Below are 13,427 nucleotides of genomic sequence, written 5' to 3'. Positions count from 1 at the left end.
GTGGATTACACACACACAATTTCACTGACAAACACTCTTTCACATTCTCACACCCTCCCTGTTTCTCACACACACACTCTCTCACACCCTCCCCTTGTCTCACACACACTCTCTCACACCCTCTCTCTCTCATACATTCCTCCATTTCCCTCAATAACGTCTTATCTATCTACACACAAACGATCACACACACTCTCTCTCACACAAACACTCACACCCTCCGTTTCTCTCACACACACTCTCTCACCCTCCCTTTTTCTCTCTCACACACTCTCACACCCTCCCCATTTCTCTAACACATACTAACACACTCTCTCACACCTTCCAAGTTTCTCTCCCACTCTCTCTCACACTCTCTCACCCTACAAGTTTCTCACATACTCTCTCTGATTCACACACACTCTCCTACCTGCTTACTCAGAAAGATGGTGAACTCCTGCTTCAGCTTCTGGAGAGTATTCTGGTTGAGGGCATAGATGAGCTGGAGAAGGAAGCAAAGGGGTTACAGATAGAACGGATATTGATACAAGTATTCTGGAATCAAAGTCGCCCAGAAACATGTTTCAAGGAATAATCTACCCTGACAGGCAGAAAGAACTCTTCAGTCTGAAGGGAGTGTCTCACACCGACAGGCTGGAGGAACTGAGTCTCTTTAGTCTGAGGGGAGTGTCTCACACAGACAGGCTGGAGGAACTGAGTCTCTTTAGTCTTAAGGGAGTGTCGCACACTGACAGGCTGGAGGAACTGAGTCTCTTTAGTCTGAAGGGAGTGTCCTATGCTGACAGGCTGGAGGAACTGTGTCTCCTTATTCTGAATGGACTGAAGACGGCAACAGAGAAAGGATTAAAAGATTTTCTGGGTCAGCAGGAAAGAGCGAGACTCACCTCTGCAGGAGAGGAAATTTTGTAGTTGCTTTTCAGAATCACATGTGCCATCTCCTACAGAGAAAATAATAAGGTAAGTGAGGCTTCACTGGGCTTAACTCTTTCTGTGACAATTCATTCTCAACAACTGACAGAAATCACATTAGAACAGCTGATGGTTCACATCACTCTCTACACACTGTATGACTTGTAATTTACTGCACTGTACTGTGTTTCTACCATGATCTCACTGGGCTTTACTGCACTGTACTGGTTTCTACGCTGCTCTTTGAGGTGTTGTACCCTAGTGGTGTAGTGATGGATGTTGATTGGTTCAGTGAATAATGTCTTACCTTGAATTTCCCTGCCAGTGTCTTTCCTGTCACAGTTGACCGTGTCGTCTGCAGGACCTGGCCAATGTGGTTGATGAACTCTTTCAGACAGTGCTGAAACTCTTCATCCATTTCTTAGAAACACACAACAAGGAAACAGATGAGTCAACTGAAGATCCTGAAGCTCTATAGTCTTGAACTTAGACTGGACTACTAGGGGATCTAATTTTCACAGCTCAACACCGCCTCCCTGTGGCTCCTCAGTGACACTTGTCAATGGGATCAGGTCAGCTGCTCTGGGAGTGGAGCTGTCTGGTTTTTACCTCGCATGGTTCCCTGTTGGCTCCAAAGCAGTTTTTTCCCAGGAAAGGGCATGAGGTGACAGCATGGTTTCCTCTCCCTCAGGATCCTCAGAGCCTGTTGGTTTGTCCCGGACTGCTCCATGCGCTGAAATCACAGACATGTCAACTCAGGAAAGGGGTAGGATCCAAACCCTCTGTGTTTGAAAGAATACAGCTCTCAGCCTGAAGGAACTGAGTCTCTTTAGTCTGAAGGGAGTGTCCCACACTGACAGGCTGGAGGGACAGACTCTCTTTAGTCTGAAGGGAGTGTCTCACACTGACAGGCTGGAGGGACAGAGTCTCTTTAGTCTGTGGTCTGTGGGTGGCACTGTTCTAGCTCCTTACTAGTCTAGAGAATCAGTACCTCACTGTCTTTCTCAGTACAGGTCAGGGCTATATATATATAAGGTCCACAGTACTTCTCCTACCTGGATGATTCTCTCCAGGTGTCGGGATCCTCCAGTCTGTCCAAATTCCTGAGTTTGTGTCCAGTCCCGCACCATGAAATCAAATCCCTTTATTAGAGATCAAGAAAGATCTCATATCAGCTCACCTTACAAAGTCATGAAATCTTATCTAGCTCTATAGAAGAGGCTCTGTCACCATCCTATGGCGCACCTCAAGTAATAACACATGCTTGAGAATGATTGAAATCCTTCTTGTCCCAAGAGATTGATTAGCTTAATCAATACTCTGATTGAATGCTGACTGCTGTTATGATGCCTGCAAATCTGCTTTCTTCCAAGTGGACACTGCATGCCTTAGTAAACTGGTATTGCTCATGAAATCCACCAACTGCCTATGAGTCTGCCTACGAGTCTGCTACATACCCTCCATTACTTGTGTTTTATTTCAATCCTGTTTCTTCTCTCCCTGCCCTATTGTCCTCAACACAATAACCTCTTCAAACCCTTATCAGACAATGAGACAGCACAGAAACCGCCCTGGTCAAAGTCCCTAACAATCTGTTTATGGCTTCATACTCTGTTTCTCATCCTATCCTTTTAGACTTCAGTGCTGCTTTCGTCACTGTTAACCATGATATCTTACTCTCTCGTGTTGAGCCTGTGTTTGCAGTTTCTGCTCCCAAATGGTTCAGGTCTTATCTGATGCCGGGGTCTCTACTACTCAGCACTGACCTCTATCTACGTGATCAATGATTAAGATCACATGGTGTGATCTATCATTTCTACACTTATGATGCTTAAAGCTATATCTGTACTAAGCCTGACACAGAAGTGGCTGTCTCTGCACTGACTGCATCTCTAATATAAAAGCCTGGGTGACTCCAAATTTCCTTAGCTTAAACTACAACAAGACTGAAATCATGCTGCTCAGCACCTGTGTACTACTATGGTAAAGCCAGTGTAGTAGCCCTATCTGTGGACAGCACTGTGCTGGAATTTCAATCAAAATTGAGGAATTTAGGAGTGACCCTAGCTTGACTTCCTGATCAGATGCAAAAGTGATCACATTACTCCTATCCTGGAGTCCCTGCACTGGCTTCCTGTCAGGTTTCATATCAACTTCAAAATCCTCCTGCTCACCTATAAGGCTCTGCATGGCTTGGCACCTCAGTACCTGTCTGAGCTATCATCGCCCTACTCCCCACCTCGCAACCTTCGCTCTTCTAACTCTGCTCTCCTAACTGTCTCCCAAGCATGTCTACACTCCATGGGTGACAAGGCCTCTCCTGCTCTGTCCCAGAGCTCTGGAAATGTATCCCCAATACATCAGAGAATCACACTCCCTGAGCTCTTTCCAATCTAGAATCAAAACCTTTCTGTTCTGAAAGGCTTTTATTGAACCAATTACTTACTTTTACTTAATTAGTGACTACTGCTGCACCTCGAACCACCTGTCTTACTTATTTGTTATTTTATATACTTTGGCATTTGCTTATAATGGTTTTCTAAAGTTAAGAACTTTGAGATGATACTTTTAAAACATGCTACATAAAACAAAGTAGTTCAGGTGGAGGAGCTGCGTCAGCATGTGTAGGCTGCAAAGGAACAAGTAACAGGTTTATTCCCTGCTGAAAAGAGAAGAGAGAAAACAGAAACGTTTCTTCTCTTTTCAGCCTGGAATTAACCTATTATTTGTTTCTTTACATAAAATAAAGTTTATTATAACATGTTTTTTTTACATGTCCAGGTAAGAGAGACATCACCTGGTTTGCAGGTGATAAAACAGATCTGATCTTTTTTCTGTTCACTTAAGAGTCAAGTTCGTACCTGAAAATACTGCTTGTCAAAGGCGCCTCCCCCCTTTTCTACCACAAGATGCAGCAGCTGCAAACAGAGTAAACACAAGCCATCCGTTATTCAGAGACACAGAGAGACAGCCATCGGTTCTCTCTCTTAAAACTGTCTGTAATTGCAGAGTTAATTATCTCTGTTTTGGCAACAGTGTAATTTACCACTCATGGCAATAATCCTGAGACACAATTTGAACCTGTCAGACAGTCTGATAGAGACACAGGCACTCATAAAAACAAACTGATGCACATATAAAACAAATCTACAAATACAATCACATACTGTACACAGGCAGACCCCGCATTGGGCGGAGTGGTGGCTCTGTGGCTAAGGAATCCAGCCGACAGAGGAATCCAACTCCGTTGGGCCCTTGAGCAAGGCCCTTAACCCCAGCTGTTACAGCGGCGCTGCACAATGGCTGACCCTGTACTCTGACCCCCAGCTTCTCTCCCTGTCTGTGTCTCATGGAGAGCAAGCTGGGGTCTGCGAAAAGAGGAATTCTGAATGCAAGAAATTGTATAGGGGCTAATAAAGTAACATTATCATTATTGGGAAAGATGGGACTGGCCTACTCATATAGCTGTGTGAGGGAAACCAGGCAGCACAGAGCATCACACACAACAGCACCTCGAGTCATGCAGTGCTGCACTCAATGCCACATGTCACCAGCAGGGGGCGAACTCACACCCCGGTATACAGTCCCAGCTGAAGGACCTGTGATACCGAGAGGCTCCTGTTTTCAGCCAACAGCTGCACCTCAGGACGAGTGCTGCGCGGCACACTGGGGGGATAAGACCGCGGCCGAGCGCTGTACCTCCAGGTAGTCCAGGTCTGTTGTCTTCACATCAGCGTGGACGTTGAAGATCTGGGAGAGAGGACGGGGGGGGGGGGGGGGAACGTGAGCTCTCTGGGACGCAGCAAGGGGCTCACAGTCACCCCGGAAGGTGGGACAAGGCCCCACAATTCTCACCACGTGCGAGCTGAGAAAGACGCTCAGGGCACACAGCTTCACGCTCAGCTCCATCTCCCGCGACAGATCCACAGAGCCCTCAGTGTCCACCAGGAAGACAGCCAACTGGACAGAGGGGACAGAGACAGACTGTTCAGAGCAGAGCTGCAGTGGTCATCTGTCCCCCCCTCCCCTTCAGTACCAAGAAACAGCTGGAAGAGCTTTACACAAAGGGTGGGGAGAGTGTGGAGCAAGCTTCCCAGCCAATGGCTCAATGAGCTACAGTACTAACTACCTAAACCTTCCCACTCCTGAGCAGAGAACTGTTTCCGGTTTGTCACACAGATGCCCCGAGTGTGGACAAGGGGGTCCCAGGGGCTGGTGAGGGGCAGAAGAGCTCTTGTTCCTGCCTATTCTGTGAAAGACTTAGCTGGACCAGCGCCTGTCTGAGCCATCGAGTCGTACCCCCTACAACAGACAAATTCCCAGCTCGGACGGTGCTTGCCTTGCCCTCCTGCGTCTCCAGGAACAGAGGCTGGCTCCAGATGAACACACCCTTCGTCATGGTCTCAGTTCCAGGCCGCCACTCGAACCCTCGCAGAGGCTCATCGTCACTTATCCAGATGTCCTGTATTCACAGGTAAGGGAGCATTCACAACCATGGTCATAAGATGGCATTTTACACAGAGAGTGGTGGGGGTGGGATGTCAGGGCCATAAGACCCTGCTTTACACAGAGAGTGGAGGGGGTGGGGTGCTCTCACCATGTTAGACAGCTTGCGAAGGAGGTAGTTGAGGAAGAAGGACTTGCCCTTCCTCCTCTCCCCAACAATAGACACCACGCAGACCGGAGTCTCCCTCACATCTGAGCACAGGAAGCACTGCTGAAGCACGTCCTCTTGGAACAGGAGGGAGCCATCAGGCCTGGCCTGGACCAGCTGAATGGGCCTGCCAGAGCCCTGGAGGTGGAACACAGTTAAAACTGAGACCAGGAGGCATTTAAATTTACACAGAGGGTAGTGGGAGTGTGGAGCAGAGTGCTGATGCTCACTGGAAGGGCGCCTCTCTCTGATATCACCCTGGTTAGCGTGCTTGCCACTGCACGAGGATCACAGGTCAGTTAATGTCCACCCATCCCACGGTGTACACTGTGCACCTGCAACACCAGGATTCCCCAGCAGGGCAGCGCAAGAACATCTGGGTTTCAAAATGCCCCCTGTAGCCTGGTTGGCAGGCTAGTGGTGTCATCAAGAAGAGAAGCAGCTTTCTATAAGCCAGCCTCTGTGTCACCCAGCAGAAAACAATATCACAACTCACCTCCTCTCTCCTGACTTTACTCGTGAACTCATGGTCACACTGGATACTTACAGGCCTGGAGGAACTGCCCAAGGAGCTGGAGCACTGAGGCTCTGACAGCAGGGGACTCTCTACCTCCTCCTGCTCAGGCTCAGGAATCAGGGGGTCTAAAGACGTGCTGGAGCAGAGGAGAGAGAGACTGAGACATGATCAGAGCCACTCCAGACCCAAAGACAGCACAGGACTTGAATGGCCGGACCAGCTGTCCTGGACCTGAGATGCATTTGAGTTTAAATCGTAATAGTACCTTCTCTCCCACAGGCTCTGAGAATTAGAATTGCCCATGACTGCTACTGTCCCAAGTCACAATAATCTTGTATAGACAAAGAAAAAACAGGAACAAGGACCAATTCAAGCATGATTGCATAAATAAATACACACACTGACAGATGAGAGCAGTGTAACACACAGTACTGATCACATACTGACAGATCAGAGCAGTGTAACAGTATTAATCACACACTGACAGCTCAGAGCAGGGTAACACACAGTATCAATCACACACTGACAGATCAGAGTAGTGTAACACACAGTATCAATCACACACTGACAGCTCAGAGCAGTGTAACGCACAGTATCATTCACACACTGACAGCTCAGAGCAGTGTAGCACACAGTACTGATCAAACACTGATAGCTCAGAGCACGGTAACACACAGTGTCAATCACACACTGACAGCTCAGAGCAGTGTAACACACAGTATCAATCACACACTGACAGCTCAGCAGTGTAACACACAGTATCAATCACACACTGACAGCTCAGCAGTGTAACAGTATCAATCACACACTGACAGCTCAGAGCAGTGTAACACACAGTAGCAATCACACACTGACAGCTCAGGGCAGGGTAACACAGTATCAATCAGTGATATTGTATCTTATATTACCTGTTTCTGTCCTGGTTATTGTTGTAAAAGGTGCCTCTACAAAATGTTAAAATGTGGGGATTGAATATTTATACAAATTGATTTCATTTTTTTATTTTTCTTAAAAATATTTCTGAAAATAACAGTGTCACATTAAAATAATTAATGTTGTATTTCAGTGCTTAGAAATATAAATATCACAGAGAACTCAATTTCAATGTAGGATTTGTAATTCAGTCAAATGAGAGAATTGGTCACGGGTCTGAATACTTTTGAAAGGTCCTGTATATGTAGAAATAAATTCAGACTTGTACATTCTTCATTCGTAGGCGGTATTTTCAATAACCCCTTGTAATAACTTTTTTATTTCAAATCTCTACCTTCACAGTTACATCAGTGAATTTTAGCTTGAAGTTGTTGGTTTTTTTGGTCATTACTCACGGCAACACTGCATTAGAAAAAAAAACATTTAATTTCTACTTACATCTGCGACAAATCAGTCCAGGCTTTAGTCATGTGTGTAACCATTATGAAAAAGGTTTTGTGAGAGTGTATTCACTTCTGAATATGTTTTCGTCAGATGTACTTTATTACGACTGTATAACACCATTAAAACACCTGAAAAGGGCTCCACAGCTGAAACATTGTGTTTTCTTTCTTCTCTTTTCAGCAGGGAATAAACCTATTACTTCTTCCAAAGCACTTCATTGCTGACAACACCACTGTATGTCGCACTGTTCGTGCATTGATCAATAAATAAACCCTGATTGATTGATTGATTTCAATTAGAACATGTCAACAAATATCGCAGTGGATGAATACAACCTTACCAGCTGCTCCAACACTCCTGGTGATTCCTGAAGACTCACAATACCTCTCAAATCCGTAACGTCTGGTGTCAGGTCATCGAGTCAGCCTCCTCCTCCCTCAGTTTGTTAATTCGGACATTAATTCACCCAATTCTCACGAGTCAGCTTCTGACTGGACACGTCTGTCTGGATCAACCACACTTTTGACCGTAAAATCTCTGGGAGAACAAACTTCAACACAGGTGGGTAGAAGAAGAGACTTTTTTTTTTACTCTGTTTTCTGTTGATAAGCTGCCATTTAATTCTTCTTGATGCTGGTGGAGCTGCCGTTCAACAACTTGCAAGCTCATGAACTAAGCACAGATTACAAGCAAGCTACTCCCATGGTTTTACAGAAACCGGTTTTACAGAAACCGGTTTTACTCACACGGTTTTACAGGAAACTGTTTTACTCCGCTCGGTTTTACAGGAAGGCATGTGCGGAATGATGCACAGAACAACAAAAACAACAACAGACGTCAAATCGAAAGGTCAAAGTCTTGTTTTTTTTTAATGAGATCAGACAGTTTCAGATTAGTTTAAAACTTGGTCTGTGTCGTGTGTGTTTCTGACTGAGGGATTCTCTGTGATCTCCTGTCTCTCTCACTGTGTCTCCTGTCTTGTCGTGTGTGTTTATGACTGAGGGATTCTCTGTGATCTCCTCTCTCTCACACTGTGTCTCCTGTCCTGTTGTGTGTGTGTGCTTATGACTGAGGGATTCTCTGTGCTCTCCTCTCTCTCTCACTGTGTCTCCTGTCTCTGTTGTGTGTGTGTTTTTATGACTGAGGGATTCTCTGTGCTCTCCTCTCTCTCTCTCACTGTGTCTCCTGTCCTGTTGTGTGTGTTTATGAATGAGGGATTCTCTGTGATCTCCTCTCTCTCGCTGTGTCTCCTGTCCTGTTGTGTGTGTTTATTACTGAGGGATTCTCTGTGATCTCCTCTTTCTCAGTGTGTCTCCTGTCCTGTTGTGTGCGTTTATGACTGAGGGATTCTCTGTGATCTACTCTCTCTCACTTTGTCTCCTGTCCTCTTCTTTATTAGAGAGAAAGCCACCAGCAGTAAGGACAGGGGCTCACACCGCTGAGTGACTGAGTGGGATAGAAGAGCTGTCTGGGAAGAAGAGGTGTTCCTGACTAAACAACATCAACAACAACAGATGCTGTACAGAGGCATCTGGACAGGTGGGTGATTGTGTGGGGACTCACTGGCCTCTCTCAGGACAGGAACTAGGGGATCTGTGTGGAGCTGGACTAGGCTGAGGCCTGGGGGGGGGACAGGATAGAGGTTGCTGGAGCGTCAAAGTACAGGTGTATTCTGGGAAAGCTCAGTGGTCAAGCCCAGTGGAGAAGTGTTCTCCGAGCCACAGGCCAGGCAAGAGCCACCAGTGTCTGGAGGAGTGGGGGTATCACCTGATGAGATGGCAGCTACAGAGGATCTTATGAAGAGTGAAGAGGTGCAGGACCAAAGGTCTGTGGACCACAGTACAGAAGAAGTAACCCACAGAAATCACAGAGAGACGTGCTGCACGCTGAGCTTCCTTTTGTCTGAGAATGAAAGTGAAACAGGAGAGGTGTGTGACAATTACAAGCCTGCTGTCTCGCATTCAGCCTTTTGTAGTTTACAATCTTATTGAAAGCCCAGCACTTGTCTAGTTTTAAATGTAACCTTCCAGGTGATCTCTGGGTTTTGATTTAATCTAAATCTGTTTGCATTTAACCCTTTATTGCACAATTATTTCTCTTATTTGACCACAGGTATCAATACACTTTATATTGCAACAAAAGACTTGTGCCTTTTGTGCTAGAATCTTGTGTTAAATGATTTCCTAGAAATACATTTTATTTGACTTTATTATAACTGTATGCATTATTCATACAAACATTAAACTGCAGAAGTAAAATGTGACTAAATAAGTTCAGTCAGCGAAGGCTCCACGGACGAAACGTTGTGCTCTCTTCTTTTTTATCAGCGGGGAATAAACCTGTTACTTCTTCCCTTGCAGCCTACGCATGCTGACGCAGCTCCCCACCTGAATTAAAAGTTGGTGAATAAAGTGACTATGGCTGATGGACATTGCAGGAACAAATAAAGGAGTATTTGTAAATAAGACATCTCACAATAGTAAACATGCTAACAAAATATCAAAATATCACCAAATATAAGCGTTCTCTTAGTGTTAGATGAAAGACCAGTGTCCAAGTTAACCCAGAGCAATCCCAGACAGCCTGAGTGAGGAGACCCTGCTGTCAGACTGGAGCACTGTCTCCCCTGCAGTCACACTGCCCTGTGGACACGACACACAACAACACAGATTGGCAACTTCACCAGTAAAAAAAAAACTGAAAGATTCTACACACATTATACTGAGACAGCTGGACTGTACACACACCTTATACTGAGAGAGCTGGACTGTACACACACCTTGTACTGAGAGATCAGGACTCTACACACACCTTGTACTGAGAGATCTGGACTCTACACACACCTTGTACTGAGAGAACAGGACTCTACACACACCTTGTACTGAGAGAACAGGACTCTTCACACACCTGGTACTGAGAGATCTGGACTTCACACACACCTTGTACTGAGAGATCTGGACTCTACACACACCTTGTACTGAGAGAACTGGACTCTAAACACACCTTGTACTGAGAGATCTGGACTCTACACACACCTTGTACTGAGAGAACTGGACTCTAAACACACCTTGTACTGGGAGATCTGGACTCTACACACACCTTGTACTGAGAGAACAGGACTCTACACACACCTTGTACCGAGAGATCTGGACTCTACACACACCTTATACTGAGAGAACTGGACTCTAAACACACCTTGTACTGGGAGATCTGGACTCTACACACAGCTTGTACTGAGAGATCAGGACTCTACACACACCTTGTACTGAGAGAACAGGACTCTACACACACCTTGTACTGAGAGATCTGGACTCTACACACACCTTGTACTGAGAGAACTGGACTCTACACACACCTTGTACTGAGAGAACAGGACTCTACACACACCTTGTACTGGGAGATCTGGACTCTACACACACCTTGTACTGAGAGATCAGGACTCTATACAAACCTTGTACTGAGAGATCTGGACTCTTCAAACACCTTGCACTGAGAGATCAGGACTCTATACACACCTTGTACTGAGAGATCTGGACTCTACACACACCTTGTACTGAGAGATCAGGACTCTATACACATCTTGTACTGAGAGATCAGGACTCTACACACACCTTGTACTGAGAGATCAGGACTCTACACACACCTTGTACTGAGAGATCTGGACTCTACACACACCTTGTACTGAGAGATCTGGACTCTACACACACCTTGACAATTGTACTGAGGGAGCTACACACTACACATACTGTACTGAGAGAACAGGACCCTACACACACTTTACTGATAGAGCTATAGATTACACACACTTTGAACAGAGAGAGCAAACACACACTTGATACTGGAAGAGCCGGACAAGCCAGTAATCAAACGAGTGTGGTGAGTCCACACTCAGCAGCACAAAGACACACTGCAGTGAATGTGTGAAACTGGGGTCCCATATCTCACCTTCGTCTTCCTCAGGGTGGAAAACCAGCCCATCCTTCTGCTCCTTCCATTTCAAACTGGTTCTGTCCATCCCAGTGTGCCTGGACAGCAGCCCCCTCATCTGGACAGAGAAGAAGAGCACAGACTGCCTGAGAGCAGGGCTGGATCTGGACTGGAGCACCAGCCAGCAATACTGATCCATCACCCTGAGTGTAACTAGTACAGTCTGTACACTGATCCAGTAATACTCACACAGTCCTGATCATTATAGATATATAACTGTACACACTGTACACTGATCCAGTGATATTCACACAGCCCTGATCATTATAGATATATAATTCTCCACACTGTACACTGATCCAGTAATATTCACACAGCCCTGATCATTATAGATATATAACTGTACACACTGTACACTGATCCAGTGATACTCACACAGTCCTGATCATTATATATATATATCATTCTCTACACTGTACACTGATCCAGTAATATTCACACAGTCCCGATCATTATAGATATATAATTCTCCACACTGTACACTGATCCAGTGATACTCACACAGTCCTGATTATTACAGATATATAATTCTACACACTGTACACTGATCCAGTAACATTCACACAGCCCTGATCATTACAGATCTATAATTCTCCACAGTGTACACTGATCCAGTAATATTCAAACTGTCTTTATTATATAGATATATAATTCTACACACTGTACATTAGCCAACTCAATACACTCAGTGGGGTCTCTCTTAACCCAGGTTAGACATGAGCCCTGTGCAGACTCTGAATTCAGAATTACTGAAGCACCCTGATGCAGTTTATGATTCTGCAGTTGGCATCTGTGCCTGATCTGTGTCAAGACTGTTCGGATAAAGACCATTTGAAATGACGCAGGATTTAGATGCGTATGAAAACCCCAGACTCCTGGGAATGATGGGAATTTGGGCGCTTAATTCCGCAACACATTTGTTCAGGGACTTAACATCCAGCTCAGCATTATCAAAACTCCTGAGAAGTGGATAAGGGCACTTCTTGTTGAGGAAGAAAACGTGAGAGAACAAGATAAATATGGTGACGTACAGATCAAGGAAGAAACGTGCTTGATAGTTTGCCTGCTTTCTGGCATCCAGACAACAAGGAGGGCTGAGGACCAGAGAGAGTCACGATCACCCCCTACAGTGACCAGCAGAGAACAAAAGCACTTGACCCAGAACCCAGAAACAGGAAACCTTGAAAATACACAATGAGAGAACCCATAAACAAGAACCGAGAACAAGAACAAGAATATACACAATGAGAGAACCCAGGAACAAAAACAAGAACAAGAACAAGTAACAAGAAAATACACAATTAGAGAACCCAGAAACAACAACCGAAAAGAAGAAAGAAGAAAGAAGAAAGAAGAAACAGAAACAGAAACAGAAACAGAAACAGAAACAGAAACAGAAACAGAAACAACGAACAACGAACAATGAACAACAAACAACAAACAAGCAGAAAATACACAATGAGAGGAGACAGCAAATGGAGGGCATTGAATACAGAAGGAGCAGAGGGGTGTAAAACAGAACCCCTTTAATTAAAGGCCCTTCGAATGAAGGTTTTGAGTCCAGATCTGAAAAAGTTTCGGGAAGGTGCCTCTCTGATATCCTTGGGGGTAGAGACCCAGAAAGATCACTGGAAAGCTGAAGCGAGGTCTGATGGGGAAGAGTGAGATTTCTCTGGATGACACGAGATGCGCGACAACGCGAGATGGACCCCCCCCAAGACCACACCAGCTGTGTCCTCCCTCCCTCACGTCAACCCCTCGATCGACTCACCGCTGAAGCAGAAGAAGGGCAGCTTCTGATCGCAGCCAGTGTCACTCCAGTACCCTGCCGAGCTGCCCGCCATCAACAGTGAAGCACAATCCTCGTTTCCGGCAGCATTGTCAGGGACGCTGTCTGCCCAGTTGTAGAAAGCAGGGTTGCTCGGGCTCAACCACTTCCAGGGCTCCATGAACGGGCCGATCCAGACGTCGTTACTCTGCGCC

At 45.7% G+C, this 13,427-nt stretch overlaps 1 protein-coding gene and 1 long non-coding RNA gene across 3 annotated transcripts in view; both read right to left on the bottom strand.

Annotated features, from left to right (window-relative positions):
- LOC138243259 (RING finger protein 112-like) overlaps positions 1-8,149 on the bottom strand; it is a 69,087-nt gene extending 60,938 nt beyond the window's left edge. The window contains exons 1-13 of one of the 2 annotated variants that reach the window (XM_069198799.1): positions 7,798-8,149; positions 6,346-6,411; positions 6,111-6,216; positions 5,507-5,701; positions 5,249-5,371; positions 4,765-4,869; positions 4,609-4,659; positions 3,771-3,827; positions 1,965-2,051; positions 1,519-1,642; positions 1,217-1,329; positions 885-938; positions 410-481 (exon numbers count right to left, since the gene is read on the bottom strand). In XM_069198799.1, coding sequence (XP_069054900.1) covers positions 410-481; positions 885-938; positions 1,217-1,329; positions 1,519-1,642; positions 1,965-2,051; positions 3,771-3,827; positions 4,609-4,659; positions 4,765-4,869; positions 5,249-5,371; positions 5,507-5,701; positions 6,111-6,216; positions 6,346-6,383 — 1,125 coding nt within the window. In that variant the 5' untranslated portion in view covers positions 6,384-6,411; positions 7,798-8,149. The remainder of the gene's footprint in view (positions 1-409; positions 482-884; positions 939-1,216; positions 1,330-1,518; positions 1,643-1,964; positions 2,052-3,770; positions 3,828-4,608; positions 4,660-4,764; positions 4,870-5,248; positions 5,372-5,506; positions 5,702-6,110; positions 6,217-6,345; positions 6,412-7,797) is intronic. The other variant, XM_069198800.1, reaches the window with a different exon arrangement.
- Positions 8,150-8,924: 775 nt separating this feature from the next.
- On the bottom strand, positions 8,925-12,616 carry LOC138243311 (uncharacterized). The gene is made up of 3 exons (XR_011192097.1): positions 12,476-12,616; positions 11,403-11,502; positions 8,925-9,359 (listed from the first exon to the last, which is right to left on the bottom strand). It is a non-coding gene; the product is annotated as an uncharacterized lncRNA (long non-coding RNA).
- Between the last annotated feature and the right edge of the window lie 811 nt (positions 12,617-13,427).

Source organism: Lepisosteus oculatus, chromosome 14 (genome assembly GCF_040954835.1).
Source record: "Lepisosteus oculatus isolate fLepOcu1 chromosome 14, fLepOcu1.hap2, whole genome shotgun sequence".
Lineage (NCBI taxonomy): Eukaryota > Metazoa > Chordata > Actinopteri > Semionotiformes > Lepisosteidae > Lepisosteus > Lepisosteus oculatus.
This window is presented reverse-complemented; position numbering and strand designations above follow the sequence as displayed.